This window comes from Epargyreus clarus, unplaced genomic scaffold (assembly GCF_041222505.1).
Source record: "Epargyreus clarus isolate Ecla_fem2 unplaced genomic scaffold, WU_Ecla_fem_2.2 ptg000029l, whole genome shotgun sequence".
Classification (NCBI taxonomy): Eukaryota; Metazoa; Arthropoda; class Insecta; order Lepidoptera; family Hesperiidae; genus Epargyreus; species Epargyreus clarus.
In genome coordinates this window covers 6,006,454-6,020,097 of record NW_027332235.1, presented here as the reverse complement: position 1 = coordinate 6,020,097, position 13,644 = coordinate 6,006,454, and the positions used below count along the sequence as shown (strand labels likewise).

At 37.9% G+C, this 13,644-nt stretch overlaps 1 protein-coding gene across 3 annotated transcripts in view; it reads right to left on the bottom strand.

Annotated features, from left to right (window-relative positions):
* The window catches only part of Sox102F (transcription factor Sox102F), a 376,128-nt gene that overhangs the window by 17,655 nt on the left and 344,829 nt on the right, over positions 1 to 13,644 (bottom strand). For all 3 annotated transcript variants that reach the window (XM_073089569.1, XM_073089571.1, XM_073089570.1), the window contains one exon: positions 1,381 to 1,545. In XM_073089569.1, coding sequence (XP_072945670.1) covers positions 1,381 to 1,545 — 165 coding nt within the window. The remainder of the gene's footprint in view (positions 1 to 1,380; positions 1,546 to 13,644) is intronic.

Below are 13,644 nucleotides of genomic sequence, written 5' to 3'. Positions count from 1 at the left end.
GTACGCACCAGACGGTGTGGCGAGCGTCAAGCTCACCTGGGCAGAGCCCGACGGGGCAACGCGCTAAGAGGACTCCGGTTGCGTTCCTTTGGAGATCCCGGAGCCCTCAACGCAGCGCCGAGGACGGCCACCGGGGGGGTTTTAGTGCGGTAAAAATCCCACATAACCCTGCGTCGCTCCCACGGCGCCGGGTACCTTTTGAAGGTTTCCCCCTCGTAAACAAAAAAAAAAAAAAAAAAAAGACATAAAACACAATAAAAATATAATTAATTTCATAAGTACAATAAGGTAGCTAAGTCGGCGCTGACAAAACTAATGAGTGAATTAATTAAAAAAGCGGGAAATCATAAGGTATCGTATTAATAGACCCGGTGTGTCAATATCGGCAGCACACACCGACAAAAACTAGTCAGATGTTTATGGAAATGAAGTAGCGACTAAAACAATCACCGAACTCATCAGCGGTGTAAGCTGGTGTTTCGTCAAAGACAGCGGAAATTGCGTCAATTAATATCCAACATCAACATCAAATGGAACGTTTATAGTCAAAAACTAGATGACGAATGTTTCTTATGTATCGGACGCATCTAATTATAAATTTACATAACCTACACCGGTTGGACTAATAATTAGGATCAGAACAACTTTCGTTTTGTTCTTCGACCTTATCCGATTGCACAATTTAGTTGAGATAGAGTAAACACAACGTCAATTATTCCGCCCCGGGATTAGCTAACGTAGATGTTGCCGTAAACATCTCATAATTATCCATTGCCAAATCAATGCTTACATCTTCGCATTGGTCTGTTTTTACGTAACTAAAGAACAGTAATATATTTTAACCATACGATACGAGTAGTGTAATCAAAACGACTCCATGTAATTCACAGACACCTCAAAGCTAGGAAGTAGCGCAAATAATTTTCCTCAATAATAGGCGACTAAGCGTGCCGATGTTTTATAATTCTTGAACCTTATGATTTATCACCTTTTTATTACACTTTTATAAAAAGTAGCAGTTAAAATTAAGGAGACTAGAAAGAAAATCGAGTTTTCTATCTCAAAAGATTTTTTGGAAAATAGAAGTTTTAAACGCGGATAATTGTATTTTTTGAGACTTCAGTAGTCAGTGTAGTCAATAAGTCTGAAAACAGCCCTAAAGAGTCTAGGCCCTAGGCCTAGCCTCTAGCCACTTAAATAGAATTCTAGTCAAAGGTTAATGGTCTTAGTCTTAATACATCCTCTAAGTCTTACTACATTCTCTAAATCAGAATACAGCAGCGCTACATCGTTTAAAAGCAATTCAACCGTAATAGGTTAGGAATAGAAGATACTATTAACTATTACCCAAAAAAAGGGGTGACGGTCGTAGATACTCACATTCCCAGGAGGCGGTTGTGGTCTCATCTGTTCCAGCAGTGGAAGCAGCGCCAGCGGCGGTCCAGGGTATAAGGAGTGCTGTCCACGCCGCACCATCTCCTGGCGACGCATGTGCTCCTGCTGCAGTCTTTGTAGCTCCATCTCCGCTGACACATTGCCTATGTTCTGTGGACGAAAGGGTAACGTTAGTACACTTCTTTATTGATAAAAGTATTACCGTATACTGGGCAGGGGACTTCTCTGAAGGTTGGAGGGACTTAGGCCTTAGTCCACCGCACTGACGGAATGTGAATTGGTAGTTTTAAAATGAATCTTTAAGAACTTTTTAAAGAAGAACATCATAGCTTTAAATAAACTTAGGTCTAGACGTAATTGGTTGCAAGCACCCATTTTTGCTACCTGGAGTAACGACTGCTAAGAATGATAAAGACCAACATCGACGGCTTAAATTCATTACTATCTAAACAAACCATGTAGTAGGTTAAGTTCGTATCGTAACTATTATGATATTTTTAATATTGAAATCTTTTATATGTCTATTAAATTAGTACCGTAAAAACTAGGGAAGAGAGCGCGAGTAAACACTACAGACAAGTATCGTATCTCATGAGTAATGTACCAATCGGTGTAATTTTTCAAAACATCAGTTAAAACTTAAAACAAAAAACGTCTAGCAATACATTTGCACGGAGTACGCACGCTGTTAAAATAAAACAAAAACCCATAACGACCGGTCCTTAAATTGCTGTACTTTCGGCAATCAGTCTTAACGAGAGATCTTTCTGCGCGAAATTTGTTCCTCACGATATATTGCACACTTAAGCTGCTTCCACGACAAAGAGTTCCCTCAGACGTGGGCACAAATCAACCGAAGGGGACGCTCAGTAAATCTTAGCGCCCATAAACAGACTTCCAAAAAAAGAAAACTCCGATTAATTGCTCGGGAGTCGTGACGAATACCACAATATACATTTTATCGGCTCTTCATTAAGAGCGTATTGAATTGTTAATGACTGTACGTTATAAGGTGACGAAACCGAAACAACTCGGCCCGTATTTCCGGACGAATGACAAGCTTAAAGCGAATTATGAAAAGACCGCGAACTATAAACGATTTCGCGGCACTCAAAGCGGTTTTGACAGTGAAAATACTTTTAAGTGAAATATGGCCGTCGAAGATAAAAAGGAAAAAGCGTTAATGGAAGACAAAAGCGAATGCATAAATAAACATGACATAATCGCGCGAATAAAAAGAGCGCTCGGCGGTTGTAATAGGCGCCCTGAACGATACGCGGAGACCGGAGCGCCACTGGTAATCGACCAAGTTTTTCCATCGGGCAGACAAATTGCCGTCATAACCGAACGGATTAAACTTTTTATTAAAAACAACAAACTGAGCATAATGTATGGCTGTAATCGGCAAGGGACAGATGTTCCCGAATAACGTACGCGATTTATCTAATGTAAAAAGACTTTTATTTAATAGCTTCGCGGAGATGTCCTAGCAATTGGCGCTTATATTTTACTGGCGGCCGTCGTTTTGGCATTTCGACCGCATTTTGATAGCGTTATTAATGTAAGAGATGACATAAAAATGTGATTTTTGATCGAGTGGACCAGCTGCGACGTAACAATTTATTGTAGTGGCTGCGCAGGTGGGATCGTGGACGAAACGTGATTTTTATACGGTGGGTCTAAACAGGTATGCAGATTTCCTGATGGTAAGTTTAAGTGCTTATTGCACTCTATCGATGTGACTCCAGGTTGGAATATTTCGTCGTAAACTCTGTGGTGGTCAAGTGAAGATAGCTTTTTTTTCTAAAGAAATACCACGCCGATAGGTCTCTTGACATTGTTTTTCTTCATTGTTGTAGCATAATTAATTTCTAATACGCACATAACTTTGAAAAATCATGGGTGCGTTCCTGGGATTCGAACCGCGGACCTCCTGACTGAGTGGCCGAGTGTCAACCATTTTGCTGGCGCTGCTTTTCGAATGATTACCAAAGTTAAAACAGATGATGCTACTGGAAAGCATCATACTCTTTAAAGTTTCAAACCGGGTTTGGTTTGAAACTTAAAAGCAATAGATTCTCACTCATGATTTAAGGCGTGCCGATGTTTCACACACTAACGTTGTATTACCTTCAAAAGATACTAATCTTCTTACGTTTAAGAAATATTGGGGTATCGTAAAATCGTTCAGGTCAATGGTTGCTTTGCCAATAGAAATGGCTGGGCGTGACGTGTTGCGTGCGCGCCGATGTCCGATCAATAAGATGGCGGTTGATATAAATAACCTGAGAAAACATACACCATCTGTCATTGCGTCCTTGGCACTAACAGCGGATGAGTTTCATAATACAATAATGCGGGTTAGATATTAAATCAAATGACGTTTGACATAGAGATAGGAAGATGACTGGCTGGAAAAGTTCTATCCAAAAGCGGATTTTTCTTCTTAATTGAATGACTGTAGCGAATTTCATCACACTGCTGCAATTTCAGTTGTTGGAGAGACGGCTTTCGCCCATCATTATTAATCAATCCATCCATGAGCATACCAAAGATTTAAAAATTTCTGCGTACTAAAAGTTTTCATATTTCGACCTATGCTAGATAATAGACAGATAGATTGATTATTATTAATTAAGGACGTTGGAGGCCAACCCATGTCTAATGTTGTTCAACCGCCAATAAGGCTTCCGATAAGTTTTAACGACTGATATCCTATAAAACAAAATGGACCGACGTCTGAAAGTGCCCTCCAAGGCTCCAAAGAACGCAAGCGCATAAGAAATTTAGCCAGGAATCACTACAGATTATGACCGACGTTACAACCTTGTAGATCAGTAAGATCTACAAGACGGGGCCGCTTCGGCTGTAGCCAATAAATCGTCATTAAGCTATTGTCAAAGCGGTAAAAATGAGTGCCGGAGATCGAGATGAAAGCATGGATTATGTTAACGCATACATCAAAAAGTATACTTTTGAGTATAATATTGTAGCACTGACAAAGAGATCAGAGCTGACGACCGGACATACCATGACATAATTTATAAAACCGGGAACCCATATCAAAATAATCCCACTTTTTGATACACGATTCTAATGCTTCCCTCGATAGAATAAGATCCATGATTTGTAATACAACGATGTATAATGAAACCGGCGTCACATTGACGTAAGAGGTGCAAAATCTTGGGTGAAATCATAATATTTACTGTCACAAGTCCCCACGTCCTCATTCCTGGATATATTATTCTAGACATTGAATTAGATCTGTTGCTCAATTATTCGGAAACCCGCAACAGATATAGCTGAGATCTAAGGGATTGTTCGAATGGAAGTCGTTAAATTATCTCATTAGATTTTTTTCGAAATGTGGTTTTTGAGTTTGATGTTGTGTTTCCGATTTGTTATATTTTTTCGAGGAACTCATACGTTATTACTAGCTCATGATTTCGTAAAATGTTATAACTGACATGATTTTGATTTTTGACTTTTTACGTAATTTAGTATAGATATTAGGTAGATAGGAATTAAAAAATATATCTAAAAAATCTTATCATTTTTTTTAATAATCGGAATACTGTTTCCAGATCGATAAATCGTTACTTTTAGCTTATTTTAATATATATAATCTACGCTGAAGTAGAAAATTTTAGTTAACACAAATAGGTTAACACGTACCTACACATTTTTAATTTTTTTAATGCACCAAATAATAAATACATTTATCCAAACTTCATAATCGCCTTCTATTATTAATACACGTTATAATTATACAAATACTTCACAACCAACACAGATGTATGATAAATCAGAATCAAGATAGCGCGCTGCGCTCCTAATAGATTGTTTTGAAAAACTAACATGTGTTTAATAATGTTACAATTTATATATTAGTGACTCAACCCCTGTAAGTGTACAAAGTGTTGATAATTTAAATAATGCCGATAAAAAGGCTGTGCCGTCCCGCGGGTGATACAAAGGGCGGTGCGGTGCGCGATGACATATCAAAACGAATCGCTAATGCACAGCACTGGTTTGGGGAGGTGTGGAGTGGTTTCAACTAAAAAAATTGGTATTTTTTTTATACAAAAAAATCTTTAAAGGAAGTTTTGTTAACGTTAATTCCCGTGCTCCATCGTGTTCTATGTTAAATATATTTTTATATTTTTTAATAAAAAATAATATTATCATCAAATATCATCGTAAAATTAGTAGGACCCTCGATTATAGACTTCAATTATTTGGCCTAATATTAATTAATTTTAAGATCAAAATTTTGCCAAATTCTTTCTAGTCGCCTTAGAATCCTTAAAACATTTATCATAGGTATCAAAAATATGACATTTATACTTTTATTATCACCAAAATACTCCATTTTATTCTGAACTTTCCATTCTTCACAAAATTATTTTTTATGATATAGGAATAGCAGACGAGCATACAGTCCACCTAATGTTAAGAAGCTACCGTCACCATGGACATCTGCAACCCGAGAAGAGACCAGATTCCCACTTGAGATGGACCACAGAAGCGCCGCAACCAATGTTAATGTTTCATAAACTACTAACAATAATCGACTTCTATAAGTAAAGCGGTACACCCACAATAAGATTGAGTCATTATCCCTCCCATAACAAACACATTAACCCAAGTTTCAAGGCATGAGGCAACTCCATACCTCTCGATACGACTGCGTTTTAATATCGAGAGCAAATTGCACAATGACGTTGTGAATTAATTATTGCGTCCTGTTGCAGTGAAGACTCGTTTGCGATCGTGAGATTAGTAGGTCTGATTGAACTCTGTACTTTCCTTCTTTAACATTTGCTTTTACTACACTTGATAGATTAGTGGTTTGTAGCTCGGCCTCTTGTTCGAGGATCCGAGGATCAAGTTCCAAGCACGCCTCTGATTTTTCACACACAAATCCACAACTCAAAATTCAAAGTTACATACGAATTAGTAATTAATGATCACTTGTTTTAACGGTGAAGGAAAAACATCGTGGGAACAATTGTGAAGGAAAAATCTCAACGGTATGTGAAGTCTACCAATGGCCAATACGCACTTCGCCAGCGCGGTGGACTATGGCTTTACTCTGAGACTTGACTTTATCTTACTGAGAGATACCCGTGCCCAGCAGTAGGACAGTAGGTAATGGGTTGAGGTCGACGACACTTTTGACCATTTCGGTCAGGTTCAATAAAGTATTAACGTTTGGAAAGTAAAAAATAGGTACAAACTACAAAGTATATTTTGTACCATAAGGGATCCTGTCCCATGGATGTGTGCCAAATTAAAAGTAAACAATCCTATTGGCGGAACTGACATAAATCCATGGCTTAATTATTTCGCGCATTTCTGGATAAAAGCAGCCTAAGGCCCGTTCGGAGACATAAATTTGACATTAATTCTTTAAAACGCAGAAAGCCGCCTAATGCGAATCGCTAATGCTAAAGTAGATAAGCATGTGCGCTATGGTCGATAATAATCATCATCATCTTGAACCTTTGAAGAGTCCCAAAAACACAATTTCGAAATACAGAGAGATATTCGAATCTGCGACTTCTAACAGACCAACCACTAAGCTATCGAAACACCTTTCTTAATACTCAGTTCCATATTAACCAAGTTTTAAGCGTCAGAGAGTGATGGATGAATTAATCGTTGAACCCGACTTTCGAATGCCATATAGCATATGACCTCACGTTTGGTCTCGTTGACCACACTCGCTGATCATGCAGGGGTTCGCAACCTGTGGTTTGGTTTGCGAAATTGTATTATAGTGGGTAAGTTTGGGGTATTTAAAATTTAGTTATGTATGTAAGGTTGAAAGATAAATTAGTTATTTGCTTTTTATAAATCTAAAAAAATGTTGTGGGATGTAGTACGCTCCAGGATCTCCTAGTTCTAGGAGATTCGTGTCCAGCAGTGGGACTAATAAGGATTACACACTATGTAGGTACCTAATTAATTTAAAATATTTTCTTCAGTATTTTATTGTTCTTAAATTTGGTATTATTAATGTTTTTACTATTCTAATGTTTCAATATAAAAATATCAATAAGACACTAACGCAATTAAATATACTAGCACAAGCATCAACATTTTAATTCTTATTAATTTGCACTTTTTTCGAATTGTGTTGTTACTGCTGGCCCTAGCGGCCTCCCCAGCTTCGCCGGGTTTTAGTCAATCTGCACTTTGTACTAAAAAAATATTTGATACAGGATTAACTCTAAAACAGTTGCGAACACCTGCAACAGTACCGCACACTCGTAAGTACAGTGGACTATTACGTGCATAAGTTTTGACAACGGCCAATTAAACTGTCAGATATAGCGAATGCCGGGCTCATATCTCTCATCGGATGTGATGCAAATGCAGAACTTATGAGGATTTGATGGGGTTTGACGTTACTTACTGAGCTGCCTCGTCTTGTATTCATTAATAGGAAGATATGCTCTTTATCCTTACGTAAAGTTGATTAGTTGTGATAATTAATACGGATTCTAAAGGTAGAACCCTCGTGGTTTGTCTCCGGAGTCTGCACCGCCAAATATTATGTGAAACGGCAGTGAAAAGCGCTGCTGGGTTTGAGTGTGGTATACTTACTCGAGGCTTTGTAACTTAGTCCATACGGGTAGCAACACATACTGCTGACCTTAGATAGGACTCAAATCTTATCTGGAAATGATTGCAGGCGTCCATGAGTACAAAAAGTACGGGGAGATATAGCTTAGTCCTCAGGGGTAGCAGCGCATTTGTGGGCGACTTCAGGTAGAAATCTAATCTTATCTGGGGTTGATTGTAGATGTTCATGTGCGGCAATAGCCACTTACCATCTGGTGGACAACATGCTCATCTGCTACTCTTATATTATAAAGCATGGATGACTACTAACTATACGTTGGATATTTCAGTTTCATAAAGACAACGCTTTTGATATTATCTGGAGGTCTATTTTCTGTAGTTTTTTGTATACACATAAGGTTTTTCTATTGTTTTCGCGTATGCTGTTTCTATCACAAATGACTTATTGAAGCGATCCTGCAAACATTTTGACAAGACCCAATTAAACTGTCGTGTTGTCGCTTTCAACCTACCCGGCCCGCGACGGGAGGTCGTCAATGAGATAAATCTCCCTTGTGATGCGTGATTCGCAGATTTGCTCGATCGCGATAGTATCTCCCATCAGCGGGGTGATTACGCGGTTTATATCTGTCTTATGGTGTTGTGATTGTGGAAGGGAGTTGTTGTTGAGGTATTGAAGTTTAAAAAAATATATCGTGATAAAGAATTAGTTGTTTAGGCAATTGGTCATTTTCAATTGGCGGTTGAGGAAACGGAAAAATGCAAACTAGGTATATACCTAAATGTTCCATATGTAAAAATGTTAATTCTTGAATTAAGTCTTTATAGATCTAAATTGTCAAAGAAAAAAATGCAAAATTATAAATAAAGATTAGTATCGCGTATCGAATAGTAATAATATATTCCTAACACATTAATAATTTCCAAAAATCTGAAATGTATGCTTTGAATTCCGCACCTTGAGAGTAGGTATGGTACAGTTTCATATAACGGGGCTATGACCACTCGAATTACACACAAATGTATGTACGCATACACAACATCCCACAATTACAAACGCAAATTCGAACTTTTCGGCCCTCATTATTCAAGAGCAAACAATCAAACATAAGCACTCAAAAGACAGTCAAGGCGGAGGGAACAGGGGACTATCATTGTATTGGCCCCCAACGATCAAATTAGCGGTGCGGTGTGGTCGAACGCCGTCCCCGCACGTGCTATGGCTTGAAACTGATGACGTAATCAGTATCTTTGATCAGCAGGAAAGATATTGTTTTTTTTTATGAATGTGGATGGAACAAAAGTTCATCGAATTTTAAGTGATATTTGATGGTCATTCAGGATGGTAATTAATAGAAGGCGTTCTACTACTAGATGATCGCAGAAATGAGGTGCTCTGATGTAAGGTTCTGATGCTAGTACAGAAGCATTTGTTGGTTTGGTGTTACCTCAGAAGACGAATGAATATGATAAACTAACTACTAAATTAAGTAGGTACCTATACAGTGCTGCCATTTCGAATCATAAATCCATATTAAATTAGGTACTCTACCTACGTGATTTGCGAATCGACTAATTTTCACTTTCTTAAGACGTCTACATCTTAGTCTACAGTTATACCAACACGGTTGACGATATCCGGAAATTAGTCCTTCTACTGCCACCCATATAGGTATACCTATAACCAAATCCATTGAGAACTGGGATTCTACCTGAACATAAGCACAGATGCATTACCATTCTTTAAGATGCCCGTCTCATATATAAGTCAGCCGGTAGCAAAAAATGATAATGAATCAACACCTAAAAATACCTTAAGCTCGAAAACGTAAGCGGCATTTCACTCTGAAGCTTTTTTATCCACTAACTATTAAAAATTATTTCGTTGTAAATTAACAATTAGGTAATCAGCGTATACGAGGGGTGGTTTAAAATGTGAAACAATTGGAAACAAATGTTCTTCACATCTGGTTTTAATCTAGATTAGTATATTTGGAACGATAGGACAAAGTGGAACTAATTGTTTTTTGTTTTGTGGGGATAATAAACAGCAAAAGAAACAGAACTATGATCGAAATAGAACGCGCTGTTTTATTGTAGAAATTAATAAATGAGATTGGATGTGATTTGGTAAAAAATGCAGTCTCATATTCGTATGAAGACAAATAAATACATCTGTTGTTGTGTTGATGTAAGGAATAAATTGATAAAAGACAGATACACTGAAATTAAATTAGGCTTAATTTGAAAAAGACAAGTGCACTTTTAGGCCAAAAAGTCTCAATTTTACCAAATATTCACAAAACTGCGCTGGATTTTATTCTACTATGTACTTTTAAAGCTAAAGTATAATTAACACACCCATTACAATAAATAATCACCCAATGCCTTAAGTAAAAGAAGAATAAATTCAAAACCAGCATATATTATCAGCGTGAATAAATAACACAACGATAAACAAAAGAGACCCCAAAGCAGGGACGTGCAACTCCCGCGAGGTTAGCTCAAACGACCCCCTGCCCGACCCCCACCGACCCCCTACCCTACGCCTACCCCCGTCTTGTCGGTTCTTGCCTATTCCCGGATGCTCGTCCCACTTCAGCTTTTCTTTTATTCCTTACCTACTCTTATGTTTATTTTTGTTTTCCGTAACCCAGCGGAAATAATAGCGTTCGTTTTATGTGGATCTTCTACAAGCTACTTAAGATTTTTATATGTATGCTTTTTGTTTAGAATTAACGTAATATTGTTGTAATTTCCAGACTCTAAGAGTTTTCAATACCGGTAGTTATATATAAATGTATTTAAATCACACCAATGTCTATAAAAATGGCTTGAGTGCGAAAAATAAAAATGTTAAGTTCAAATATTTGTATAACATTGGAGTAAAAAACAAACTTGCAAACGCCTAAGGACAGCTAAAAGCTTCAACCAACTATATAGAACTTGTTCTACCTGTAGCTAATTACAGATGTATTGCCACTCCTAAAGGACTAAGATTTTCGCCACATATAAGTCAGTCATATAAGTCAACTGACATACCCACTTTCCCCGAAAACACGGTACTGCTAACCACTAGAAATAGGCGCGACGGTAGTACCCCCCTTAATTTTTTTTATAATATGGGAGTAGCAGACGAGCATGCAGTCCACCTGATGGTAAGTGGCTACTGGACATCTGTAATCAACCCCAGAAAGGATTGTATACTCCTACCTAGTGTTGCCCAAATGCAAGAACAAGACGAGACTTAGCCAGTCTTGGTCTTGGTCTTGCGCCAATACACCTGATCTTGGTCTTGGTCTTGGTCTTGCGCTCCCAGTCTTGGTCTTGGTCTTGGTCTTGCAGCAAGAGTCTTGCAAGTCTTGCAATTACCTATTAGTCTATTACTATTTATTAAAGTTTACTTTAAATCTTAGAAAAACGTATTAGAATTGGAACATTGTGAGCTTGAATTAACATAGCCATAGTAAAGATCAAGCAGATTAATAAATAACTGAAGATTTGATAAGAAATTCGAAAAATCAACTGACCTATATGTCGTTTTCCATGGAAGTAACTGTTTCTTAATAAACATTTATGATTTATAAGCTTACATTTGCTAAAACATATTTGCTATACACCGAACTGTTACACCTAACTACTCAGTGAAATAGCGCTAAGTCCTAGCTGCAAGACGCAAGAGTCTTGCAGGCTATGTCTTGTTCTTGCTCAAGTCTTGCACGGTCAGTCTTGTTCTTGGTCTTGGTCTTGCAAAAACGCAAGAACAAGACCAAGACTGCAAGACCAAGACTGAATTTGGGCAACACTAATCCTACCTGAAGTCAGCCACAGATGCACTGCTACCCCGGAGGACTAAGATGGTACGCCTCGGAAAAGTATGTCTCCCTTACCACACCCTTCAAACCGGAACACAGCAGTGCTTAACACTGCTGTTATGAGGCAGAAATAGGTGTGGCGGTGGTGCCGCCGGAGTCGAATCACAACGGGTTCTACCACTTTCAAATTGAGGTCTTAAGTCATATCTACATAATATTTTCGTGTACTAAGATGATATTTGTAGGAAAAAGTTAGCGGATAGGCGTCATTATTCTGTTCTGCATTCAATCCTATAATTTACCTCATTTTAAACAAACTGGCCCGCATAATAGAATCGTGGGTGCATAAAAATAGACACTCAAATTGTAGTTTAGTCTGGGTTTCCGAGTGGCTTTTTGTTATAAGAACGTGTACTGTAAAATGTTATTGATGTCTAGTAAATTAATGAAAGAATGTAGATATACCTGATAAAGGTATCAAGAGAAATATTCCATAAATATTTTGGTATTGTATTTAACTACATCCGTTTTAGCTAAGTAGGTACAGTATCATTTTTATAATATAGGAGTAATTGACGAGCGTGCAATCCATCTGATGGTAAGTGCTCATGGACATCTGTAATCAATTCCAGATAAGATTAGATTCCTACCAGAAGTCGGTCACAGATGCAACGCTACCTCTGAGGACTAAGCTGAAATGCCTCGGAAAAGTGTCTCCCTTACCACACCCTTCAAACCAGAGCAGAGCAGCACCTAACTGTTATTGTAAGAGAAGATGCACTTATAGCACAGACGTGAGGTATCAGGTTCGAGTCCCAGTCAAAGAAAATCTGTGACAGACAAATCTTCAATTCACCACTCAACTTATAAAATAAGCATTACCCACATTATCTCCTTACATCGTATTTTCTCGACATTTAATATCACGACTGAAGATTACTGTGGCTTTGTCCGTCAATGCCGAGTCCACAAAAGTGCGAAGCTTGGGAGATTAATAAAGCTTACGGCACACTCGCAACACCTGCCCTTTGTCGCTAATGGACGCCCTAATCTCTCGACAAGGGAAAATAGCGGAGAAAAATTGTTGTAAGGTATAACTTGTAAGTATGTTCAGTGTTGATGTGTTTTTGAGAAAACTATTTTTTTGCATTTTTTTTTTGAGAAAGTGGGTATCTATAACCTAATTGGCAACTTTGGCTTTAATTTTTTCATTCACAGATAGGTACGAGTAGATAGTACTAGACATAGATGCATTTACCTACAAGCCTAAAAACTATTAAAGTTCTCTTCTCTAAAAAATACGAGCATTTAAAAAAAGTTTAGGGAGTTAAAAGATTGTCATTATAAAATTTTTAGTGTCCCACTTTTGGGGCCCAACTCAAAATTAAAAAGGTTGATCATCAACCCATTACTGTCCCGCTGCTGGGTACGGGTCTCCACTCATAATGAGAAGGATTAGACCATAGTCCACCGCGCTGGCCAAGTGCGTATTGGTAGACTTCATATACCTTTGAGATATATATTTTTTGCATAGAAATCTCTCAGGTATGCAGGTTTCTTCACGATGTTTTCCTTCACCGTTTAAGCAAGTGATAATTAATTTCTAATACGCATATAATTTTTGAAAAATCAGAGGTGCCTGGGATTTGAACCTCGGACCACTCGATCGGGAGGTCGCGTTTTTTAACCACTAGGCTATCACCGCTATGGTAAACTGATAAAAAGGTTAAAGTCATACGAATTGTACCTATGAATTTGTACAAAGATATTAAATATATAATTATGTATTTCACTTTATATAACTTATAATTAGTTCAGCAGACATTTTTCATGAAAATCA